The 27,765-nt window shown below is 36.6% G+C and overlaps 1 protein-coding gene across 4 annotated transcripts in view; it reads right to left on the bottom strand.

The window, feature by feature from the left end:
* EML1 (EMAP like 1) overlaps nt 1–27,765 on the bottom strand; it is a 304,970-nt gene that overhangs the window by 7,641 nt on the left and 269,564 nt on the right. For all 4 annotated transcript variants that reach the window (XM_027849214.1, XM_027849216.1, XM_027849213.1 and 1 more), the window contains 5 exons: nt 21,833–21,900; nt 17,863–17,951; nt 2,726–2,823; nt 2,522–2,609; nt 34–129 (listed from right to left, as the gene is read on the bottom strand). In XM_027849214.1, coding sequence (XP_027705015.1) covers nt 34–129; nt 2,522–2,609; nt 2,726–2,823; nt 17,863–17,951; nt 21,833–21,900 — 439 coding nt within the window. The remainder of the gene's footprint in view (nt 1–33; nt 130–2,521; nt 2,610–2,725; nt 2,824–17,862; nt 17,952–21,832; nt 21,901–27,765) is intronic.

Here is a 27,765-nt window from a genome sequence, read left to right as displayed (position 1 = left end):
ATTCTTGCTTACTAAAGTTTACAAGAAACTTACCAAAGACATGGAATCCTAAAGTACAGGTGTATGTAACCCATTCTATATCTCTGGTTGTTTCCACACTTACAACTTGCTTACATGCAGAAGGGACCCCTAAAAAAACAAAAGAAATGAATTGATGGTCTAAGCTTTAAATAGAAGAGATGAACTGAAACATTAAAATGGATTTGATTCATCTCTTGCCTTCATGACCTCAGGTGTGAATTTCTACCTGTTCTACTCAGAAAGGGGCTTCACAACCTCCTTGAGTAATCAGTCCTATGTGGTACCTATACTCCCAATTAAAAATTATTCCTAATACCTAACCTAAAATACTCATAGTTAAGTGTAAGATCATTTCTTGTTTGGTTCTCACCTCTCTTTCTGTGCCCCTCTCCTATCTTCTGGCCTCCTCATTCCCATACCACTTAGAGTATACAATTTTCTCACTGTCCTCTGACTGCCCAAGGCTTTCCTCTCTCCCTACCTAAGTCCATGTTCTCCTAAAGCAGTGTAATGGCCTGAAAATAATACTGGGCTTGGAGTCAGAAGACCTGGTTTTAAATCCTATTTCTAATATTTACTCTAACCACATGATTCTGAGCCTCAGTTTTCTTATCTAGAAAAAAGAAAACAATATCTGCTTTGCTTACCTGATGGGGGGTATTGTGGAGAATGTTATATATATGTAAACTGTTATTAGAGATCTTCTCAACATCTACATTCCCAGCACATTTAAATTTGGTGTTAGAAAAGTAGACTATTAACAATTCACGTTAAGATAATAATGACTGTGAGATACTTCTCATAATTCTCTCAGTCTTGCTTACCCACATGAATTTCTTATTGACTGAATTTTAATCAGTGCTGGGGAGACATTTGAGGGACAAAGACTTTCTCTTAAACAACACAACTTATTTCTTCTTGTAATGAGTCACATTTATATAGCACATCAAAATTTGCAAAGTGATTTCCCTATAACAAACTCTGTGAGGAAAGCAGTGTAGGTATTATTTTCCCCATTTTATAGATGAAGAAATTGAGGCTCAGGAGGTAAGGTGACTTGGGTGAGGTAACAGAATTGATAAGTATTAGAATTGGTATTTAAACCAAAGTTTCTTGACTCTAGGTCTGGTACTTTTTCTACTATATCACACTGCTTTAGAAGTCAGCCCACAGAAGCAGGAGGAGAGAAGAAAGTTGTGGCCCTCAGTTTTTCACACACTGTACAACTAATGTCCTTCCTTACTGGAAAGAAGAATTCATTTCTGCTCTTCATACTCCCTTCCTACTAGCTTTCTCCTTGGAGCCTGTGGCCAAGGCTGCCAATTTTCATTTCCTAGGCACTCGGTTCAAATCTAAGTGTGACTTGAGAATCTTGCTCTTTCCTAGCTTTCAAAATCTGGGGGCAGGTATCCTCGATAGCCAGTACCTCTTGTAGGTAGTCCATGAGTCCTAGAAGCAGGGAGAAATTTGGGTCCCTCTAGTTTATGGAACTTTAGTGGGACCTAGGAGTAGCTTCTACATCCATCTAGTTTGTCTCTTCTTTCCCCTTAGCTAATTCTAGAAATGATTGATTCAATTGTACAAAAGTAGTGATCAGAATCATTCATGGGAACCACTCACCATTTGTGCATAATTATCATATAAGACAATAAAGATTATGCGTAACATTAAATGTGTGACACATTAACTCTGTTGAAATTTGATTTGATTACAACATTCAACATTAACCAACATTTCATGAGTGTTTGATCTTTGTAGTAGGTTGCTTATGTTAACATCATTGTCCACTCACAACTAAAATCGATTAGAGAGAATATTGCAGAAGACTTATCAAACAAGGCCTCATACTTTTGTGATTTCATTGGTATATGTTAACTGCTAGTAAGGAGATTCCCTCAACCAAAGCAGATCAACAACTGCTTTGCAATTCATAATCTTAGAGAACTGCCTGGGGCACTCAGACGTTATATGACTTGCTCAGGATCACACAGAAAGTACATGTTAGACAGGACTCCCGTGGCTTTCTGAGCCAAAGGCTGACCCTCTACTATCCCACTCTGCCATAGTGGGAGCCGTCTGCAGAAAGAATGAACATTTAATGTCATACTTGAACAGTTTGTTTTCTTTCTTGCCCAAATGTAATGCTTTAATTAACTAATGACAAATCTATCAAACCCATATCATATAAGAGTTAGAAGAGACCCTAAAACATAGAACCTTGGAATATTAGTGCTAAACCTCTGGAATCAAAGACCATAGAATGTCACTGCTGGAAGGCATTTCTGGCATGAAAGAATCATAAGACGTCAGAATTGGAAACTACTTGTAGAGTTGTAGAACAACTACATCATTTTGCAGATCAAGAAATTGAAGTCATGAGAGGTAAGATGATCTGCTTGCCCCATGTCACATAACAAAGTAATGTGTTTCTATCTTTGTTACATAACCTGGAGTGAAATGCATATATCATCTCTACCCCAAAAGAATTTATTTTACTCACAATAAAGAATTTCATAGTCCCCTGAGTTAGACACAATGTACTGAGAATTAACAGACCAGTCCAAGTGAGTAATAAAGCTGGAATGACCCTAGAAAGAGAAGTGAATCTTATTAGTTTCACTGCCACTGTATATTTTTAATTCAAAGTAGATAGACTACGAAAATAATTCATTTTTATTTATCACAAACTAAGAAAGGTACTTACTGAGCATTTGCCAATTCGACTATATTTTCTCCCATTGTCATAAACACCATATATATAAATGCAGTTGTCATGTGAACCTATTGCCAAGAAATTTCCATCTGTAAAGAAAAGTGCATTACAATTACATTTCAAGTATAAAACCATAAATTTATAAAGGTCACTATTACAGTTTCCTTAGCAGATTTAAACAAAATCCCCTGGAGACAATTATTTCTTCTCTTATGGATAATGACCAGATTCTTTCAAAGTATAAATTATTTCTGGGGAATAACTGAACTTTGGCACATTATCCACTTAGTCATCCTTGGTAAAGAGGGATAGAAGAATTAGACCTTAAAAAACCCACCTTGATTATCTTGACCTTTCATTTTAGTCCCAAATTTTAGCTACGTCTGGACACTTGTGGTGGAGTAAAATGAGCAATGAATTTGGAATCAGAAGATCTGGGTTCAAATTCTAGCTTAGGCAGTTAGTTTACTTCTCTGAGATTCAGTTTACCCATCATAGGCCTCTGACACTTATTAGCTGTATGGCCTTGGGCAAATCCCTTAACTTCTCTAAGCCTCAGTTTTTTCATCTGAAAAATTAGGGGGTTGGATTAGGTAGCTTTTGAGGTCTCTTCTAATTTTCTAATTTCTAAATCTAATTTTATGACCCATGATCATTGATTTATAAAAATCTAGAAGGAACATCAGAGAAAAAGTACAACCAACTTATTAGGGATATGAGGAAACTGAGGCTTCAGAAAATAGAATTAGTTTTTGGCAACGTCTGGACTAGAAACCAGGCATCCTGACTTCCAGATTGAGTTATTTCTAGTTCATTCCATTATATTGAGATCTTCAGAATATAAATAATCGTTAGTCAAATTCCAATGATACTTCAATGAATGGTGTCCTGATGGTTTGAAATGAGAGAATTTTCAGCATAGTTCTAGAAAGTAATTTATACATGGAATTCACTGCTTATGTGATAACTGGATAATGCTCTTTTAGAGTTACCTCCCTTATACTATGGCTAAATGCATACTAGTCACTAAGGAAGACATTGTTATTAACTCATGTTTTGATAGCACTTGAAAGATCTACAAAGGACTTTCCTCACAACAACCTTGCCGGATAGAGAGCTCAAGTATCCTTACTCCTGTGCTACAGATGAAAGCACAAAAGTTCAGGGAAATTAAGGCACTTGTCCATAGTCACATGGCTAGTGCAGGTCACGGTCAGGGTTCAAATATAGGCCTACTGACTTCAAGTCCTGAGTCTTCTTCATGGTATCAGGTTGCATTTCATACTAAAAGAGACATAAAGTGACTCCAAGACCCCTGAAATTCAAATACCTGAAAGGCAATTGAGCTGGAAAAGCTTAGAATCATAGCATATGGAATGTTGGAGCTCAGAGGAACCTTAGATCACACAGTTCTACTCTCAGTTTACAGATGAAGAAATGGAAGCCAGATCCCTGGGGGAAACTGCTTAGCCTCCCTTGTTCTGTTGTCCAGTCCTTGCTCCTGGTGCTGTGACCAGTGCAGATTACTTTGGACAGGCAAAATTTTGACAACTATGGTCATGCATGTGCTTTTACTAACTCAACACTTGACTCTGACAAGATAAAACTGGATAAAACAAGATAAAAATGGTTTTCCTCACAGTTAGTTAGGAAGTAAGATTGCACAAAGGACAGAGTATGAGGCCTTGAGGCAGGAAGATCTGAATTCAAATCCAGTCTTAGACACTGTGTCTAAGTTGTGTGATCTTGTGAAAGTCATTTAACCTGTCTGCCTCAGTTTCCTCAAGAGTAAAATGAGGATTAATAATAGCACCTACCTCCTAGGGTTGTTGTGAGGATCAATTAAGATAATACTTGTGAATTGCTTAGCAAATGCCTGGCATACAGTAGGTGGCCTGATAAATACTTGTTCTCTTTTCTTCTTTGTCAGGTAAGTACTGGATTTTATGCTATACATAAATGTTGTATTGCTCTCTTTTTTGTTACTTCCGTGGTTTTTAAGAATGGAGATTACTGAAAGGAAACATGCAAAAGTTGTAGCTCTTAAAGAACAGCCTTCAATGACTGCTCTAGATATTGCAGTGATTACTGGTGTGAGGAAGTCAGCATTTCTAGAATCATTCAAGCCCACAACAAAAGAGGAATAGTCTGGATGAAATACAAAGGAAAGCGCAGCAGAAAACAAAAAAAACAATGCCAAGAACTGACAATACTGCAAAACAACCTAATTAATCCTCAGAAAAGAGCTTCTGTTAGACCTGCAAGCTGCAGGGGCTGTTACTGATTCCTTTACAATGCAGTGTAGACTTCTGGAAGCTGGTATAACATTGAGAAGACTAGTAAACAACCACAACCACAATAACAACAAAACAAACCCGGCTGCTAACCATTTCTTGGAAGAAAACATTTTTGTTAAGGGTAAGACAATACAAAGTCTGGAGTACTTAAGTTTGGGGAAGGGTAATTTTTACTGACAAAACTTACTATTCCATTCGAGGCTATACTAAAACCATTGTGAGAAGTCTGGGTGAGCCTAGGCATTTTTCTTAGACTTTGTAAACTATCTAATGAAAAAGTGTTTGTGGGATTTTTTTAAACTTCTAATGGGCCTGGAAATCTTATCCCTATTGAGGGAATAATAATGTTTCACTGTTTTGAGAACTCTCCAGATTTAACTGAAAACCTATAGATTATAATTGAAGCTAGACTTGGAAAAATGGGCTGATTATGAAAGGTACACTTAATATCCAAATGTGCTAGAAGAATGGCTTCATGAAAAAAAAGTGAAAGAATGTGTCAAAAAACCTTTTAACTCAATGCCAAATTATATAAAATAAGTGATGGCAGAAAAAGGAGGGCTTATTATTAAAACGTTTTTTAAAGATGTTAACAGTTGTAAAGTTAACATTATGTCAGTAATTTTAATTATTTTCCTTTCTTCAAAGTCACACCATTGTGGTCCAATACTTGAATCCTTTTTTTTTTTGTTCTTTTTCGAACCTCTCAAAGGTGCTTGTATCTCTTTTGCTATAGAGTCCTCAATTTTTAGAAGTCTAGCATGTGTTTCATAAACATGATTGTTTTGAATCACCATCACTACCACCACTAAAGTTCCTGTATTTATATTACTGAATATAAACCAGCCATATAGTGCTATTGTTAAATAAGTGAGAATACACTAGCTGAGAAAAAATAGCAAGCAAGGGGCAGCTAGGTGGTGCAGTGCATAGAACACTGGCTCTGAAGTCAGGAGTACCTGAGTTCAAACCCGGCTTCAGACCAAACACTGGGGTCACTGTGTGACCCTGGGCAAGTCACTTAATCCCAATTGCCTAAAAAAAAAAATAGCAAGCAATAACTGGAATCCTACTCATTATATTACAGGAACTAACTAGTTATTATCCTGAACCACATCAATCATTTTGCTAGATACATAGATAGCTTCTTTTCACTAACCTTTCCAGGTAACAACTCTTCTGAGAATTCCATACACCAAGATGAACTATATTGTCTTTCTACCTCAGATCCCAACCTCCATATCAGTTAAGGAATAACTAAGTTTCAAGGCTGGAGATAGGAAACTGGAAGCAGAAAACCTCTGTGATCACTTTGTAACTTCCCAATGATCCCCACTTTGAAAAGTACTAGTCTACAGAGGTATATGCTACAAGTTATTCCTCTTCCATTTACCTTTGCTTTTAGGATCAGAAAATTAATGGCCTCTTTTGAGAGGGAGGGATCCAAGCAAAATAGTGTTGGTCCATCAGCACAGTGTACCAAAAAGAGCACTTGATTTGGAGTGAGATGACTTGGATCCAATCCTCATTTTACTTCTTATCATCTGTGTGATTATGAATAATTTCCCCTTTTAGGGCTTCAGTTCCCTCCTTCATTAGATGAACTCTGAAATCTCTTCCAGAAATTATTGTTTAACTATTCTATGCAGAGTCCAGCCAAGTGTTAAATGAACATCAGGGTTAATCTTGACCTTTTTGACCCGAAGCTTTTGGATTACAACTCTACTCTTATTCCTGTTGCAAATTCATACTGGAGTATTTTATGAAGGACTAGATATGGACTCTCTTTCTCTCTTAAACTTTCTTTTTCTCCATATTTCACTATTCATCTCTCTTGTGGACTACAGAATTTCTAAGCAGAATTTCTAATTCTGGCTAAAATGAGTCAATATTCTGTCCAACATGAAACTCAAAGAGTTAGGGCTTATACAGCCAATGGAGTAGTAGTTTAATAGACAGTTGATCTGGAACAGAAGGATAAAACTTAAAACAGCTGTACAGAAAAATGTGCCACCAACACTGTCACTATGTTTTGAATGGAGTCTTAAATCTACCAAAATGCAGTATGGTTTATTTTTCTATCTGAGGTAATATACCCAGGGTGGACAGAGGGAAAGCATGGTGTATTGGAAAGAGTACTGGTCTTAGAGACAGAAAAAAAACTAGGTTCTAGGCCCATCATTGATGAAGATTTACTTAACCTCTCTGGTTTCAGGTTTTACATCTTAAATACAGAAAAGCTCGAGAATGTTTGGAGGCTCTCAGTTTTCTCTAGGATATAATATACATTCACTTGTTGGAATCTTCTCCACACTATCTCATGACTTTACTGACTCATGAGTTTAATCACTATGTCCACGCTGATGACCATAGTCATATCATATCTTGCCCGAGCGTCACATCTGAGCTTCAGTCATACATTACCATTGATTTATTCTAGTCCTTCTTAAGCTGTGGGTTACAAAAGGTTTCTGAATGCGCAATGATCACAAATTAATTAAAAATCAAATATATAATGAATCCAAGGTGTTTCTGGCAGTGCTTGACTGTGTTGCATCACACAACTTCACTGTAGCCTGGTTCTGAACACATAGCATGTGCACTTTGCACTGTGTATGCTATCATGCCACAAAACACCAATGAACACTGCTGAAACATGAAAAGGGGTCACAAGTGGAAAAAGTTTAAGAAGCCCTGTATTAGACTATTGGATTTCCCCTGGACAATACATCCAAACTCAATACATCCAAAATAGAACTTATCTTTTCCCCAAAACCCAAGCCTCTTCTGAACATTCCTATTTCTGATGAGGCATTCCTATTCATCTAGGCACCCAAATTTACAATCACGGTGTCACCCTTGACTTCTGACTCTCCCTCATCCTCATGTCTAATCAGTTGCCAAATCTGGTGGTTGCTGCCTCTACAACATCTCTTGCACCGCTCCCTACTTTCTACTCACATAGCCACTACCCTATTTCAGGGTCTCATCACCTCTCATCTGGACTATCGACAGTCTCCAAATTGGTCTCCCTGCCTCAAGTCTTTTCCCACTCTAATACATCCTCCACACAAATTGATTTTCTGTGACTATGTCACTCACCTACTCAAACTCCAGTGGTTCCCTATTGGTTGCTGTCCTTTGTTCTCAAAAAGGACCAAAATGATGACATCACTATGCTACAGTCAAGTTACAGTGTGTCCAACTGTGGCTGATCAGACCAATACAAGCTTGGAATGTTCTACCACAGGTCGGGCACAAATAGTCCATGTGAAGATTTGGGGTGGATTCTCTAAATTTGTACATCTTGCATTTCTTTTGAGCAAGTTCAATTCTGCTTTGCTCACAGAGCACAGCACCTTCTCTGATGAGGGCATGCCATGCTGAGCGATCCTGTGCCAATGTTTCCTATGTCACACAATCAATTCCCAAGTTCTTAAGAGAGACCTTGAGAGTGTCCTTATATCGCTTGTTCTGACCACCATGTGAATGCTTTCCCTTTGTGTACATGTTGCATTTGAATAATGAGGCCAGCCCATCAGAGTTGTGCTCTCTGGTAGAGATGGAATGCTTGGCAGTTAAGTTCAAGAAAAGTTCTCAGTATCTGGTATCTTATCCTGCCAGGTGATCTTCAGAATCTTCCTAAGACAATTCAAATGGAAATGACTCAGTTTCCTGGCATGGCACTGGTATGCTGTCCAGGTTTCACAGGCATACAACAATAAGGTCAGCACAATGGCTCTATTGACCTTCAGTTTGGTGGTCAGTCTAATACCTCTTCTCTCCCATACTTTCCTTTGGAGCCTCCCAAACACTGACCTAGTTCTGGAAATGCATGTGTCAACATCACTATCAATGTGTGCATCTTGTTTTTGTAAAATTTTTCCTTTGATCTCATCAGGGTTCGTCAGGGTGGAAGCATAGGCACTGATGATGGTGGCATGGTATTTTCCTGCAAGTGGCAATCACGTTATTGTGAGCCTGTCGTTCACTCTTTTTGGTAGGCATACAAGCTTGCTGACTAGATTAATTTTGATTGCAAAACCTACACAGTGATCCCCTTCATTGTGGTCACTCTAGAAAAACATGTGTCCAGCCAACTTTACTAAGCTGGCCTTCATTTGCCAGCCTTATTTCACTCAGGGCTGCTATATGGATGTGATACCTATTGATTTTCTTGCAATAAGAGCTGTTTGTCTTTCAGGTCTACTGGATTTTGTATTGTCTCTAAGTGTGCGCACATTCCATGTCCCAGTGGTGAGTGGAATTGTCTTTGCAGATGTTTTTGTACATTTTTTTTTGTGTGTTTCAACTACAGAATGGGATTCCCTGCCTGCTGAGGTAATCAGGCCAGGGTTGGGTAAGCAGACAATTTTTAGAGCACCTTTTCTAGCCTTTTCCTCACACCAGGAGGTGAGCAGTGCAATCCTTAAAAGGCTGCTCAGACACCCAGGGGGCTGCCGAATCCCACTGCTGCTTCTAGTGAGAAAACAACCCTTCGGCCTGGGCTGCCTGTGTGCAGAATTGTGACTATAGCTCTCAGTGTATTCGCACCTGCTGCTTTGTCACTTGCCTGTTGCCACAGGACTTTGAGATAGGTAAAATGGTAAAATGGTATGGGTGACATCTTTTGATTCATGCGTAAATTGGATTTAGGTGAGGCAGAATTGCACAAAGTTGTTGGCCTCACTCTCTCCTTCCGAGTCATCACAGTCCAGTGGCAGGACAGAATCAAGATGATTGTTAATGGCTCAAGATGCAGTGGATGACCTTGGCATCTTTGATATCTAACCAAGCTCTAAGTGCTCCACAGAGCCTGCTTCAGCTGCCTTCGTGGCCATTGGAATAGGCATACAAGAAATCTCAAATGGTCTGTGGCTATGTCTCAGTCACGGCCAAAAGTAAGAAAGAGGATCAACCAAGACAATTCTTTAAACTGGTGGGAAAATGTCTATGTCTTTTTTTTTTATTGAATTTTATTTTAAACTCAAACACCAGAACATAAATACAGAATAGAGAAAAGAAAAAAAAAGTATCATAAACTTAAATATTGGAACTTAATTACAAAATAAGAAAAGGGAAAAAAAATCTTGTCATGTGCATAGCAGAACATAAGAGAGGATTTGAAATATGTAATGATAAATTTTCATTTCAAGAAAGCCTACATGATAAATACTACACACTGTGTCAAAAGCTGTCCATCTTTTCTTTGCTTCCTTGTAAGTTTTCTTTTATTCTCTGCTGTGCAGTGTTTTTACTTTGTTCTCCCTCCCCCCGAAAGGCTACAATTGAGTGTGGATATATTTCTCTATAACTATAGATATATACATATATACACACACATACATACTTACATGTATAGACATATACTTTCCCAAACAAATCCTACTACTGATCTTTGTTTTTATGTCTGTGCATATCTCTTGTTTTCTATTCCTCCTGATGCTTCTACTTTACTTCTACCCACTACCTTGCCCTTCTATTACTTAGCCTAACCCCCTCCAAGGATCCTTCTCCTATCCTTCCATTTCCATAAATCTAAACACCATTCTATAGCCCCCTTATAACTCATTCCCTTGTCCTCCCCTCCAGAGATCTCTCTCTTGTCCTCTCCACCCCATCTCTTCATTTTATTTTTTTCCTTCTAAATTTAGAAGACTTTTACACTCTTCTAAATATATACGTACCCTCTTAAACCCATTCCTGATGAAAGTAGGTTACCAGAACTACCAGCCCTCCTCCCCCATCTAATTCCCCTGTATCAATTCTTCCTCTTGCACCTCATTTGTATAAAATAATTACTCTTTTTAGCTGTTCCTAAATGGTTTTAATTTTTGAAATCATATCATACTCATGTCTACCCCAATCTTTCTTATGAGCTACTCAATTATTAATAAGAATCTTAGACATACGTTTTGCATTTTACATATATAAAAAGTAAACAGTCTAGTGGCAGCTAGGTGGCGCAGTGGATAGAGCTCCAGCCTTGGAGTCAGGAGGACCGGAGTTCAAATCTGGCCTCAGACACATGACACTTACTAGCTGTGTGACCCTGGGCAAGTTACTTAACCCCTACTGCCTCATCAAAAAAGACAAAAAAAAAAGTAAACAGTCTGTCCTTATTGAATCCCCTGTAATCAGTCTTTGGTATGTGCCTTATGTTTCTCTTGGCTCTTGTATGTCAAATCTTCTTTTAAGTTCAGGTTCTTTTTTAACAAAATCTTGAGAGTCTGACAATTGATCAAATGTTCATTTCTTTTCATTCAGTATTATGCTTAACTTTGCTGGGTATGATATTTTCAGTCAGAGCCCCAGATCTTTTATTCTTCAATAAACAGTATTCTAAGACCTGTGGTCCTTTAATGTTTCTGCTGCTAGGTCTTGTGTGATTCTAATTATGGCACCATCATATTTACATTGGGTTTTTTTCTTGTTGCTTTTAATACTTAATCCTTGATAAAAACGTCTATGTCTTCGGACAAACTAAGTGTGTTGGGACAAATGTTTGGTTTTCATTATTTCACTGGATTTCCCCATCTAAGTGGCAAATCCTGACATGCCTCATTAACCTGTGGAATTAATAACCAAAGTACAACTTGTAGGATAGGTGTAACACCTTTGATTTAAGGAAAAAGAAGATACATAAATAGGGGGAAATATGAAATGAAAAGCCTAAAGCAGAATAAAAAAAACTCTCCATAAGAACTATGCTTTGCCACTTAAAAAGTTGTAGGTTAGTCCTCAGTTCAACTTAACACAATACTGAATTTGTACTTAGTATGTTTAACACACTGTACTAGGTTCTGGGAATACAAAGTCAAAATGAAACATTATAGAACTCAAAGAGTCCATATGCTATATTCTATAGTGGCCAACTCAATGTTCTTTTGAGTTGTCAGTCCTCAATCTTGACGGAGTCAGAATCTATCTATTTACTAATACCAATTTCCTTTTTAAAGTACAACAAACTTCCTAGATAATACATAAACCCATATATCCTAATAATAGCCCCAAGCACTGATAGAGCACTTTGGTTTGTGAAAAAATTTCCTTATCTCACGTGATCCTGACAACAAGTCTGTTAGAGAGGTGCTACCATTATTTCCATTTTATAGATGAGAAAACTGAAGCTGAGAGCACTTCAGATTGTTGGCCCTGAAGCTCTGGACTGTTATATCACTTTAGAGTTTCTTAGCAATTATGTTGAGATTTTTTAGATTATAGGTCTGACCAGTACACGATATGTACAAAAAAAAAAAAAAAGAGGTTGAGATTCCATAGCCAGAGTATGATTATAGACTTCACAGCTGATCGTTTATTTGGGAATCTTTATTTTCTTTTGGTGAATTCAGCCAGTGTTTTTGTTTGGAAAATCTCATCTGTTCCTGAAACATCCTTCCATAGAACAATATCCTTGTGAATATCCAATTCAAAATCATGGGGCAACTGCCCGATAGGTGGCAAAATGTTAGACTTGGAGTCAGGAGGATCTGAGTTCAAATCCTGTCTCAGACTAGCTGCATGACCTTGGGCAAGTGGCTCCCTATTATCTCTAGGATCAAATATAAATGCTTTGGTTTTACATTTAAAGCGCTTTATGGACTTACTCCACTCTAGCTTTCCAGCCTTATTACACATTACTCTACTTCTCATACCCTGACAGTCAAAAGCAAAACAGTTTACTGTTCCTCACACTATAGTTCTTCTCAGACCCACTCCACACCTTTGCATTGGCTGTCCCCACACACTTCTTCCTCATGTCCACTTCTTAGACTCCGTAGCTCTATATTATGGTAAGCTCAAGTGCCATATTCTACATGTAACCTTTTTGAATTCCTCCTTCTTTCCCACCCCATCCCCTCAGCTTCAGTCTCTCCGAAAATGATCTTGCATCTATTTTATATTGACCTCTATAAGCAGATGTTTAAAAAGCTTCTAAAGGGACATGACTGTTTTATTATTTTTTTAAATGCCCAGAGTCTTGTATAGTGCCTGACACATAACAGCTGCATAACAAATACTTGTTGATTGACAGAGTAAAAGGAATTAAGAAATGACTGGATAGTGTATATGTTGTACATATTGTTTCTCATTTGCTGAGTGAGGATATTGGGGAACATTACAGGGTAGTCTGTGAAAGAAGGCTTGGAATAGCATTTTGTCTACGTATCTATCAAAATATTATATTTATACACTTGTAACATCCCTCACCAAACAGGAATTTGTGGCTTCTAGGAAAAGTTATTGGGTTTGCTGATTAAAAAAAAAGTTTACAATGAGTGATCTACTACTTTAAGTAGAAAATAATAAATAAGAATATTCTAATGAAAACATTATAGAGAGAGAGTCATAAGGCATTGTAGTATAGAAGAAAAGGGCACTGAGTTTTAAATCAGAGGATCTAGATTCAAATATCGGCTCTCCTGCTTTACTACAGCTGTGTAACTTTAGAGAAGTCATTTATTTTCTCTGGCTTCTGTTTCCCCAATATGTAAAATGATGGGATTGTCCTTAGTGATCTCTGAACTTCCTTCCATTTAGAAGAGTGAAGAGCTTCTCAAAGAATCTAAAGGTTCAAAATAACTGAGAAAAAGATGATAGGAAAATCTAAACTGAGGTTGGAAATGAATTAACAAGTCATAGTAGAACTATGCTATGAAATGGGCCATTGATAACATTTAAACTAGCTGAACTCTTCTCCAATATGATGGAGAAAAGATCAACTAAGTAGCTAGTATTGAATTTATTTAGGTTTAGCTGAACAGATATAACTTCTGGATCACTAATTTCTTGAGGGCACTAAATTAAAAAAAAATCAAACGGGAGTACTACGACCATTAGATTTTCTTTGGAGACTCTTGTATAAGATTAGAAATCAAAAGATCTGAATTCAAATTATGACTGGCCTTTCTGAGCTTCAGTTTCCTTATTTGTAAAATGGTGAAAATAATACTTGTAAAACTCAACTTCGTAATGTTGTTGTAAAGAAAGTGCTTTCTAAAAAGCTAGAGAAAGGAGAGTTGTTATTTTCATTGCATGGCAAGTCCTTAGCAGAAGAAATAAAACTTCTCTAGCCAAAAAGCAGAGAAATTTTTCATTAGCAAATGATGGCAGGTAAGACACAGTTGTTTCCAAGGGCCACCTGCCTTCTCTGACCTGAATATCACATATTCAAATGCATCTGTGATGTCACTGATGTGGGCATTCTCTCCAATGATGCAGAACACAACCTCTCCATGTCTGTCTTGTGCTACTCATGTGCACGTCCTCTTATAAGTTTGCTACAGTGGTCCACCCACTATGTTGGGGACCTTCCTTCTTAAAATCCTAAAACTATTAATGGAGCTCATGGATTGTCCAGAAGTTATGCCATACTCCAACTACATAACCAGCCTATCTTATTTTCCTTCTGTCTCCCCCCCCCCCCATTCATTTGAGGACATTCTTAATTACTGAAAAATACTATTTTGTAATGACAATTGAGATTTTCCAGGATACAAAAAAGTTCTACTCTGGTCATTAAATTATCTTTGGAAAATCTCAAAGTAGAAAGAAAAACGTTTGGATTCAGAAGACTTGAGTTCTATGTTAAAAATGTTCCAAATTACTAATAAGACAGTAATACAAGTCTACACTCCAACCACTAATGCTGAAGAGGCCAAAATTGTTCAGTTCTACAAAGAACTATAACATCTCCTGGAAATAACACCAAAAAAGATGTCACACTCATCATAGGGAGTGGAATGCTAAAGTAGGAAATCAAAAGATAATTGGAATTTGGTCTTGGAGTACAAAATGAAGCAAGGCAGAGATGAATACAGTTTTGTCAAGATAACTTGCTGGTCTTAGTAAACACTCTTTTTCAACAAACCAGAAAGTGACTCTACACATGGACATCACCAGGTAGTCAATACTGAAATCAAATTTTTATATACTTTGCAGCCAAAGAAGGAAAAGCTCTATACAGTTAGTTAAAACAAGACCTGCAGCTGACTGTAACTCAGATCATGAGCTTCTTATTGCAAAATTCAGACAAACTGAAAAAAGTAGGGAAAATCATCAGATCATATAGGTATGACCTAAATAACATCCCTCATGAACACGAAGTAGAGGTGACAAATAGATTTAAGGGATTAGGTCTGGTAGAGCACCTGAAGAATTATGAACAAAGGTTCTCAATATTGTATAGGAGTTAGCAACAAAAAAATATTCCAAGGGAAAAAGAAGAACCAGAAAGCAAAAAGTCTGTCTGATGAGGCTTTACAAATAACTGAGGAAAGAAGGAAAGGGAAAGGGAAAAGAGAAAGGGATATATGTATATATATATCCATATATATCCATATATATATATATATATGGATATATATAGATATATATAACCAACTGAATGCAGAATTCCAGAGAACAGCAAGGAGAAATAATAAGGTTTTCTTAAGTGAGCAATGCAAAGAAATAAAAGAAAACAATAGAATAGGAAAGAAAAGAGATCTCTTCAAGAAAATTAGAGACATCAGTGGAAAGTATCATGTAAAAATGGGCATGATAAAAGACAAAAATGGTAGATATTTAATGAAACAGAAGAGATTAAGAAGAAGGGGCAAGAATACACAAAAGAACTACACAAGAAAGATCTTAATATCATTGATAATCACAATAGTATGGTTACTGATCTAGAGTCAGACATCCTGGAGAATAAAGTCAAGTGTGCTTTAGGACGCGTTCCTAACAATAAAGCTAGGGGAGGTGATGGAATTCCAAATGAGCTATTTAAAACCCTAAAAGATGATTCTGTTAAAGTGCTACACTCAATATGCCAGCAAATTTGGAAAACATAACAGTAGCCACTGGATTGGAAAAGATCAGTTTATATCCCAATCCTAAAGGAGGGCAATGCCAAGGAATGTTCAAATTACCAAACAATTGCACTTATTTTACATGCCAGCAAGATTCTGTTTAAGATTCTGTAAGCAAGGCTTTGTTAATATGGGTATCAAGAATTACCAGAAGAGCAGGCTGGTTTTCAAAGAAGCAGAGGGTTTGGAGACTAAATTGCCAACATTTGCTTGGCTTATGGAGAAATCATCTATTCCAGAAAAACATCTATTTCTGATTCATTGACTACACCAAAACCTTTGACTGTGTGGATCACAACAAAATATGGCATGTCCTCAAAGAGATAGGAGTACCAGATCATCTTATTTGTCTCCTAAGGAACCTGTATGCAGGTCAAGAAGCAACAGTCCAAACCAAACATGGAACAATTGATTGGTTTAAGATTAAAAAAGGAGAACGACAAGGCTGTACATTGTCATTTTATTTAACTTATATGCAGAATATGTCATGCAAAATGCCAGGTTGAATGAATCAAAAGCTGGAATTATGGTTGTCAGGAGAAATATCAACAATCTCAGATATGCAGATGATACTACTCTGATGGCAGAAAGTGAAGAATTGTAGAAGTTGACTTGAAGCTTAACATCAAAAAAACTAAAATCTTAGCAACTGGTCTCATTACATCCTGGCAAACAGAAGTAGGAGAAATGGAAGCAGGGTCAGATTTTATATTCTTAGGCTCAAAGACCACTGCAGATAGTAACTACAGCCATGAAATTGAAGACACTTGTTCCTTGGAAGGAAAGCTATAGCAAATTTGGATAGCATGCTAAAAAGCAGAGATACCACTTTGCTAACACAGGTCTGTATAGTCAAAGCTATTGTTTTTCCAGTACCAATGCATGACTGTGAGAACTGAACTACAAGGAAAACTGAGTACGACAGAATTGACTTTTGAGAGTCCCTTGGATAGCAAGGAGATCAAATCAGTCAATACTTACAGAAATTAAGTCAGGCTATTCACTGAAAGATCAAATACTGAAGCGGAAGCTTAAATACTTTGGCCATAATGAGAAGATGGGACTCATTGGACAAGACCATGATGGGAAAGACTGAAGGCAAAGGAAAAGGGGAAAGCAGAGGATAAGATGGATAGTGCTATGGAAACAATGAACATAAAATTAGACAGATTTTTAAGAGACAGCGAAGGATAGAAGGGCCTGGTGTGCTATTGTCTATGGGGTCAGGAAGAGTCAGACATGACTGAATGAACAAACAACAACAGCAAAAATTAAAACAATCCTGAGTTTCACCTTATCAAGTTATTCATTACAGCATTTTTTTGTGATAGCAAAAAAAAGGGAATGTAATAAATTGTGGTATATGTATATAATGAAATATCATTGCTTTGTAAGAAATGATGACTATGAACAATTTAGAGAATCACAGGAAGACTTCTTGGAAGTGACAAATTGTGAAGAAAGCAGAATCAAAGGAACTATACACAGTGACTACAGTAGTGTAAATGAAAACAAGACTAAAAGGCAGCTGTAGTTTGATTCAATACAGTAACTAATCTTGGTCCCAAAGGATGGTTGATGAAATATTCCTCTCAGTATAGAGGTGAGGGATTATTCATTCAGAATGCTGTATGTACAGTCAAACAGAATTGCTATGTGAATAGATGCTTGAATGTTCTTCTTTGTTACAGGGAAGGTTTATATAAATGACCAATGTATAAAACCAGAGAATTCAATAAAATTTTTAAAAAATTAAATAAATGGACTTGTCAAATTCCTGCTGAAAAGTCTTGATCTATATATAGTTTATTCAGAACTAAGAGAGAAAGGGTAGAAGAATGAGAAGAGTCTATTAGGGCCCCAAACAAGTGCAAGCACCATTTAAATTTGACTTTGATAGGTTTTTTAAGGTTAAAGGGAAGCACTTCCACATAGATTTCAATAAGCTCAAGTTTTAACAGCGAATTTTTTTTCCAACCTGGTGAGTAACGCATTACAGACAGCTGTTCATTTCCATCTGTGTGCACTGTGACTAAATCTTTTGTTTCTGTGTCAAACACAAACCACCTGTTAGAAAACAGAAGAAAATGCATTAAGTTTTTGCATAAGAAAGAGTTTAAAGTAGGTTTATTTAGCTTAATTACTGAGTCACAATAATAACTGTGTCCACTGTAAAAGGGAAAGATCTCTAAATCTCTATTTCAAGTAGCCTTTGTAAGTACACATTTTTTAACAATACAAAACTACTTGGTTACTAATATTGTACCACTTTTCTGTTTTTTTTTTTTGTATTACAACCTAAAATAGGGCTTATTTTCTTGTGTAATAAAATTATCTTTTATGCTTAACATATGATATGGAAATGTATTTCTCCAAGAAAAAACACACAAGGGAAATGAGAACTGTCATTGTGTTTCTGACATGAAGGGGACTGGGAAATATGGACCAAGTTGGGACAACTTAAATATTTTTATACGTTAAAATCCAATTAAAAATTTTCATACTATGTAAAATTTGAAACTAATTTAATATATTCAGTTCAAAAATATAAAGTAGTCATGTAGTTTAAGGGTTTTTAAAGTTTGGAAATTATTCAAGTCAAGTCTGTAGAAAACATTCCTACTGTGTTAATTATAGAAATGTGGAATGCCAGAGGTCCGAGGAACCTAAGTGATCATCTAATTGAATTCCCTCTTTTTACAGGTAGAGAAACTGAGGTCATTAGTTGAGGACTTCACAACCAAGAGTGGTTTTCTATCTCTCCTTAAATGAGGACTAGACTCTCAGGTCTGCTTTCTGCTCTTCAGTAGAAAGAGTACTAAATTTGAAGTCATAAAACTTTGAACCCAGTTCAAATTTCAGCTGTTGACAAGTCACTTCCTGTTTAGGGGATTATTCTAGCTCTGGGTAATTACCTCCTGCACTTCTCATGGATGCAAAACATTCCAATATAAGAAATATTAAATGAAAATCTCTGTGTGAATTGTTCCTTGCTCTTACAGCATGTTTCACTATCTGTTGTCAAAGTACAGTCTCTAAGACCCTTTCAGGGGTTCCTCTAGTTCAAAACTTTTTATAATAGTACTAAGATGTTATTTGCCTACTAAAATACCTCTCCCTTTTCCAAGCATGTATCAGTATGAGGCTGAATTTTCTTCATATACTTTAACCAAAACAAAATATCAACAACAGAGACTGAATACAGAAGCAGATATGAAAACCTAATTATCTTTTATTAAGTTGAACATAAAAGAGATTTACAAAAATATTTAAAATAATCTTTCTTTTCACTACATTTTTTGTTTTTGAAAATATAGTTTTTTTCATAAGAATGTTAACATGTAATAAATTTATTATTTTAATGAATAAATAAGTAAATATGCTTAAAATAATTAGTTTTCATCTTTGATGTGGTAAGTACCAATACATATAACCCACAGAAACAAAAGCTCTTGGGGTCCTCAATACTTTTGAGAGCATAAAGAAGTTCTCAATAATTTTTGAGAATAAAGGGGTCTTGAGACCAAAAAGTTTGAGAATCACTGTTTTAAAGTCTAGAGATTGGCTTAGCACATTTAAAAGTCAAATCAGATACTTAGATCAGGAACAAACATAGTGGTATCTCTTTTCTTTGTTTTATCATGAACCTTGTTATAAGCTAATGTACACCCATGTCAGTGATGAACTCTTAGGCTCCAGGAATATTTTCAGAGTTTAATCAAGGCCTTTATCTCCATTGGGAGAGGCCCAAAGCTAGCCATGGGTATGAGTCAGGATCATTTGCCCCTTTCTTTTCTCCTTCCTTAGCTGCCTCGATCAGTTACAATGCTGAAAGATTTCAAAGGCAAAGATAATGGATAATATCTTGCTTCTTCAAGGATTAATTGTGTAGATTCTGTGGGAAGCAAGGAAAAATTTACTAGTACATATCATCTATGAGACCTTTACTGTACAAAACAAGAAAGTAATGGGAAGTCATCTTTGGTGAACTGCTGTCCCTGCCCCCAGTGAACTTTGAGTAAGTCTTCTAATTTCCACCCCACTCTGTATCCAACCCTCCTAGGGCCTTGGCTGGCTATACAGAATCTTTATAATCTCATGTGGAGATAAAAATTTTGTACATTCTCTCAACCCTGGACTTTTCCTAGTATGGCTGCTAATTTAGTCAGTCACCAAGCATTTATTATGTCATTATTGTTTGTCAGGCACAATGTTAAGCACTAGAAGATACAAATGAAGGCCAAAACATGATCTCAACCATGGTCACATTCTAATGAGGGAGATAATATGTTAATAATTATGTACATATAAGGCATATACATGCTATGTGTGCAATGAAAGATTCACTCTGGGACTTTTTTCCCCATTACTTCTTATACTGGAATATTCTGTATTTATGAGATGAGTTAGAAGGCAATAGCCCAGGGCTAGAAAAGGCCCTAAACAGGAAGTGATTTGCCCAAGAGCTGATTATATCTATATCTATATATATCAAGGTTCAGAGCTTGGAAAGATGGAGGTGCCTTTGATAGGAAAATTGGGAAGAGGAGAGGGTTTGAGTTCTGTTTGGAGCATATTGACTTTGAGATGTCTATGGAACATCAAGTTTAAGTAGTTTGTAATGCAGAACTGGAGCTCAGGAAAGCGATAAGGGTTGGATATTTAGATGTGGGAATTATCTGTTTAGAGATAACTGAACCAATAGGAGCTGATGAGATCATTATGAGGTAGTATAGCAGGGAAAGTAAAGACAGGCCAGGACAAAACCTTTAGGGACAGATCCATTTTGGGTATGACCAGGAGGAAAATCCAGCCAAGGAGACTGGGAAAAAGTGTTCATACAGGTAGGAAGAGAATCAGGAGAGAGCAGTGTTAACAAAAACTAGAGAGGAGAGTGTCTAGGAAGGGATGGTGATAAACAATATCATTTAGAGAGACATTTGCTGCCAAATGCAAGAATTAAAATGGGAAGGAAAATTTAATTAATTCTTCTTTTCATTTAAAGGAAAATTCTGCAAACTAAAAGATACAGTATAATTTAGTAGGACTAATTCACTTCTGCTCTTGAGATATCAGTTTCCCCAACTGTAAAATGAAGGAGCTATTAAAGAAGATAATCTCTAAAGCCCTGTCTAACTCTAAATCCTATGAGCTATTATTTCTGACACTGTTTATCTATAATAACCATTTTACCTTAACAAACTCTCTAACTTTCAGTATTTCAAAAATTTGAACAGAGTGAAGCTGACTACAGCATACCCATTTAAAATACTAACCTCTTGGCACCCATTATGTCCTTGAACCAATACAAAGCCTAGGAAACAAAGGGACAATTTGAAAGGGGAGGTCTAGGTTTAAGGGAATTTACTTAAATCTTCTGCATTCATCTCTAGGCCTCAGTTTCCTCATTTGTCATCACTATGCACTATTACATACAGTCTACTGATAGCTATCAGGAGGCACACCCAAAGTCAGGGCAAGAATCTGGTAAAACCTGGTTTGAGGTATAGGCATGTAATAAGTAGTCTCATAAAACATACTGTTGAGCTTATCAGACTTCATTCTTGAGACAATACTCCTTAATATCTGGCAAATTGGTCAATATTTCTCCATTATTTTTTTTGGTTTCCATAAAGACAAATCTCAGATGTTTCATTTTGTCAGGGAAAATAAACACAAAATATATTTGGTTTGAAAACTTAGCAACCCCTTTCTTATAATAACAAAGAACAATAAGGAATATGTAGAGAAAATGTTATTTACAAGAAGGTAGCAAGAAAAAAGTTAATTATGAATGCTGAGTTTTGCTTGTGAGTTTGTACCTGGTTCTTGGTAAAGCCAACTGACTCTAGGAAAATGCAATTGAATGCTCAATTGGGCTATGTTTGTGGGAAAAATCTAATTTTCAGTGTTACTGAAACACAAAGAAATGCACTTATTAGTCTTACCTTCCAGTTAGTGTTCCAATTGCAATGACAGATCCTGAAGGATGAAAACCAGAAGACTGTGCTGGATCCTAAAATATTTCAAAGGAAGTATAAATTAACTGCCAGAAAAATTTATTCATATTAAACAAATAAAAACAAGGATTTATTGCCTTAGTAAGATCATGCCGTAATATAATACTTTCAGAGAGGAAATTTTTTCTTACTTAGATTAATGCCATATGTCAGGAAGAACAATTGGGGTATAGTGGAAGAAGCTCCTGACTAGGGGTTGGGAGACCTGGTTTCTAGTTCTGGCTCTGGCAGTGATGACGATGTGTGATCTTGGAAAAACCACATTCCATCTCTAGGTCTCAGTGGTGGTACTATGAACAATGGGTACAGGTGCTAAGTGATAGATTCAGTTTTAATGTGAATATAGCCAGCATTTTCTTTATTGCCTTTATTGTTTCTGTGGAGATGCCAGGTTCCAGGAAGATTCCACAGAAGGATACATAACAGATTTTGTGAGTTGTGCCAGAAATTAGAATACTATGATTTTCTCTAAAGCAGAGAGTGGGCAATGAAAACTGTCTTGCCCTGAGTGTACTCTGGGGTAGGAAGCTGCATGATAGAACAGGATAGGTCATGATGTGTGCATTGAGGCATCTAAGACTGGTTTTCTTCCTTCTACTCCCCCTGTTTTGGGACCTCCTACAGGTAATGAAAATGATGAGATTGAATGGCTACTGATCACAAGGGGAAGCACAGAGACATAACTAGTTCTGCCCTAAAGGCTTGGAAAATAGAAAGTAAGATGAATGAAGACCAGTGTTGAAAGAAAGGTTCTTATCCAGGACAAGTAAAATATTTGAGAGAAAGGTAGAGATGGTGTCTTCATATAGGAAAAGTTTATTTCTTTTCCAGTTTATCTTATTTAAGATAAACTATCCAATTACACTATGCTGTCTCTTTTGCTGATCCATCAAAAGAATACTCCCTAATAACACCACACCCACTGGGTATATACCCCACAGCTGTGTCTTGGGCCCTCTTCTCCTCTAGCTACATTTTTTCTTGGTGTTTTTATTAGCTCACATGGGTTCAATTACCATCTCTATGCAGATGACTCACAGTTCTCTACATCCATTTCTAGTATACCTCCTAAACTCTAGTCATACATCTCCAACTGCTTCTTAAGAGTTACGTGGTCTACTCACAGTTACCACCTTAATCTAAGTCCATATCACCTGGCTTCCTAATTTGTTCCCCTACCACAACTCTCCTCTTACTCTTGTCCATTTCCCAAACAGTTACTAAAATGATTTATTTAAAATTTAAAAAATTTTATTTTTTAAATTACAAGTAAAAACAATTTTTAATATTCATTTTTAAAAATTTTGAGTTTCAAATTCTTTCCCTCTCTCCCTCCACTTCCCCCTCATTGAGAAGGCAAGCATTTTGATATAGGTTATACGTGTGCAGTCATGCAAAACATATTTCCATACTAGTCATGTTGTGAAAGAAAACAGACCAAAAGACCCCAAGAAAAATGAAGAAAAAAGATACACTTCAATCCGTATTCAGACTCCATCAATTCTTTCTCTGAAGGTGGATAGCATTTTCACTAAAAGTCCTTTGGAATTCTCTTGGATCATTTTTATTGCTGAGAGTAGCTAAGTCCTTCACAGCTGATCATCATACATTATTAGTTGTTATTGTGTACCTTATTCTAGTTCTGCTCATTTCACTTTGCATCAGTTCATGGAAGTCTTTCCAGGCTTTTCCTAAAAGCATCCGACTCATCATTTCTTACGTACATTGGTATTCTGTCATAATTATATACCATAACTTGTTCAGCTATTCCTCAATTGATTGGCAGCCCCTCAGTTTCCAATATTTTGCCACCACAAAAAGAGCTGCTATAAATATTTTTGTATGTATAGGTCTTTTTCCTTTTTGTAAAAATGTCTTTGGAATACAGACTTAGTAGTGGTATATCTGGGTCAAAGGGCATACATAGTTTTATAATCCTTTGGACATAGTTCCAAAACGTTGGATCAGTTCACAACTCCACCAACATTGATTTAGTGTCGCAATTTTCCCACATCCCTCCAACATCTGTCATTTTCCTTTTCTGTCAGATAAGTCAATCTGATGGGTGTGAGGTGGAACCTCAGAGTTGTTTTGATTTCCTTTTCTCTAATCAATAGTGATTTAGAACATTTTTTCATAAGACTATAGATAGCTTTGATTTCTTCATCTGAAAACTACTTGTTCATAGGCTTTAACCATTTATCAATTGGGGAATGACTTGTATTCTTATAAATTTGATTGAGTTCTGAGAAATAAGACCTTTACCAGAGAAACTTGCTGTAATTTTTTTTCACAGTTATGATTACTATGTATTTCCCTCCATTCTATTTTACCCCTTGTTTATCCTTATTTTGCTTTCTTTTCACTCTGGACTTTCTCAAAAGTGTTTTGCTTCTAATCACCACCTCCCTCAATCAGTGCCCTTCCCCTTCTCTTATCCCTTTATCCTCCTACTTTCCTGTAGGGTAAGATGGCTTTCTATATCAAACTAAGTGCATGTTATTCCTTTTTTTGAGTCAATTTTTATGAGAGTAAGGTTAAATGTTGTCTGCCGCCTCACTTCCCCACCTTCCCCTCTACTGTGTAAGTTCTTTTATGCCTCTTTTATGTGAGATAATTTACCCCATTCTACCTTTCTCTTCCCCCTTCTCCCAGTGCATCCCTCTTTCTCATACCTTAATTTTATTTTTTTAGATATCATCTTATCATATCACACTCATGCCCTCTGTCTATACTCCTTCTAAATGTTACAATAATGATAAAGATTTTGAGTTACAAGTTATCATCTCCCTATATAAGAATGTAAACAGTTTAACCTTATTGAATCCTTTATGATTTCTCTTTCCTGTTTACCTTTTTCTGCTTGAGTCTTATATTTGAAAGTTAAAATTTCTATTCAGCTCTAGTCTTTTCATCAGGAATGCTTGAAACTCCTCTATTTCATTAAGCATCAATTCCCCCCCCCCCCCCCAAAGACTTAATCAAAGTTTTGCTGGGTAGGTGGTTCTTGGTTGTAATACTAGCTCCTCTGTCACCTGGAATATCATATTCCAAGCCCTCTTATAGTTTAATGTAGAAGCTGCTAAATCTTGTGTGATCTGGACTGTGGATCCATGATATCTGAATTGTTTCTTTCTGGATTCCTGTAATATTTTCTCCTTGATCTGAGAACTCTGAAATTTGGTTATAACATTTCTGGGAGTTTTCATTTTGGGATTTCTTTCAGGGAGTGATTGGTGGATTCTTTCAATTTCTATTTTACTCTCTTGCTCTAGGATACTAGGGCAGTTTTCCTTGATAATTTCTTGAAATATGATTTCTATGTTCTTTGTTTTTTTTTTTGGATCATGACTTTCTGGTAGTCCAATAATTCTTAAATTATCTCTCCTGGATTTATTTTCCAGGTTAGTTGTTTTTCCAATGAGATATTTCACATTTTCTTCTTTATTTTCCATTCATTTTTCATTTCATTTCATTCTTTTGTTTTATTGTTTCTTGATGTCTCATGGAGTCATTAGCTTCTAGTTAGCCCATTCTAATTTTTAAGGAATTATTTTTGTCAATGAGCTTTTATATCTCCTTTTCCATTTGACCAGTTCTACTTTTTAAGGATTTCTTTTCTTCAGGGGATTTTTGTGCCTCTTTTACCATTTGGCCTATTCTGTTTTTTTTATGGTATTATTTCCTTTAGTATTATTTCTTTTGTGCCTCCTTTTACCAAGCTGTTGATTGTTTTTTCATGATTTTCTTTTATCACTCTCATTTTTCCCCCTAATTTTTCCTCTACCTCTTTTTTCTTTTTAAAATCTTTTTTGAGTTCTTCCATGAATTCTTTTTTGGGCCTGAGACTTATTCACATTTTTCTTTGAGATTCTGCATGTAGATATTTTGACTTTGTTGTCTTCTAAGTTTGTGTTTTGACCTTTCCTGTCACCATAGTAACTTTCTATGGTCAGATTCTTTTTTGTTGTTGTTTTTTCATTTCCCAGCCTATTTCCTATCTTTTAACTTTAGGTTAAAGTTGGCTCTGCTCTTTTGCTGGAAGCGGCACTGTCCCAAGCTTCAGGTTTTATATGTTGCTGTTTTCAGAGTGATTTCTGGGGGACTGTATGTTTTCAGTTCTTCCAAGGTGGTATGATCTAAGAAGAAGTGTGGTCATTGCTTTCCTAGCCTGTGCTCTGGTCTATGACCACAAATACTCTTTTCTGCCTTGGAACTGTGATCAATGTCTCTGCTAGTGCTAGTGTTCCTCCTTGCCCTGGGACTATGACCCAGAACACATATGGGCAATGCAACAGAGCCCTGCACCTAGTGCCAGCAAAGGGTCCCCTGCAATCTCCTTCTGACCAGCTGTCCAATCATCTTACTATTGGTGGACTGAGTGCTCTGGAAGCCACTGCTTCTAATTCTGTTACCCTCAAGATTGCTGCTGGTTTGCTGGGGTGTGGCCTACACTGGACTGTGCTCCACTCTCACCCCCATGAGACAAACTTTTTCCTGTCAACCTTTTAAATTCTCTTGGGCAAGAAAATTCTTTCACTCCATCCTTCTGTTTGCTTTCCTATTTCAGAATTTGTTTTGAAGCAATATTTTACAGTTGTTTGGAGGGTAATTTGGGAGAGTGCTGGTGAGCCCCTGCCTTTACTTTGCCATCTTGGCTCCCACCTCCTACAGTTATTTTACAATAGTACAAGTCTAATCATTTCATCCCTCTACTTAACAAACATCAATAGCTTCCTATTGCCTTTAGGAGTAAATACAAATACTTTTGTTTAGCTAAAACATCTTTCACAATCTGGCCCTAACCTATTTTCCCAACCTAACATTACTCCTCTTTCCATACTCTGCAGTCCAGTCAGACTGACCTTGCTGTCTTTGTCTCTTTGCACTGGCTGATTCCCATTCGAGTATAAATTCCCTACTCACTTCTGTTCTTAGCATCCCTTGTTTCCTTCATAACTCAATTCAAATGTCATCTTTTACTGAAACCTTCCCTGCTCCTCACAACTGCTAAAGTCTTCTCCCCACAAATTACCATAAATTTGTTTTGTATAAAGTTTGTTCATACTTATTTATATATATGTTGTCTTCCTTGATAGACTGAAAACTCCTTGGGGGCAAGGCATATTTCATTTATCTCTTTTTATCCCCTTTGTCTATCACAGTTGCTGGAACACAGTAGATATTTAATAAATGCTTGTAGATTAACTAATTAAATTTCTGAATTCAAGGTGCTATGATAAGACAGAAGGGAGCCCAGGCAAAGGGGGTTCATGAACTACGTAGAGCCAGTAGATTTCATATTTTAATATTTTGAACAATATTCTATTTGAAACCCTATACTGATTTTTTTTTGCCACGTAATTTCTTTTGAGTCCAGAAATATATTGGTTTAGAATTGTACATATTAGAAAAAAATTGGATGATATACAACATGACCCTAGATTGATTTTGGCTTCAGATAATGGAGGTTAATCTAAATTGCTTAGCAATTCTGTGAAGTATGGGCTTGGTTACAGTGGCAAACACCCGAAGCTTTTGTAAGCTGACTACCATCTGGTGGGCAGTGCTGTTACTGCTGCTTCTTAGGAAGGTTATGAGAAGCATACTCCTGAGAGAAACTGAGACCATAGCCTGGTGGCTCAAACAGGGTGTCATATGGTCAACCAAGTAGATACTACTCTCCATCTCTGAATAATATAGTGCAGAGATTCTTTATCTTTTTTGTATCATGAACCCTTTTTGCAGTTTAATGAAATCAAACCTCTCCAGATATTTTTTTAATTACATAAAACAAAACACATAGGATTACAAAGGATACTGATTATATTGAAATACAGTCTGTAGGTAGAAAGACTACA

This window comes from Vombatus ursinus, unplaced genomic scaffold, assembly GCF_900497805.2.
Source record: "Vombatus ursinus unplaced genomic scaffold, bare-nosed wombat genome assembly UNPS02007284.1, whole genome shotgun sequence".
NCBI lineage: Eukaryota > Metazoa > Chordata > Mammalia > Diprotodontia > Vombatidae > Vombatus > Vombatus ursinus.
The sequence above is the reverse complement of the archived record's forward strand: the minus strand, read 5'-3'. Positions and strand labels throughout refer to the sequence as shown.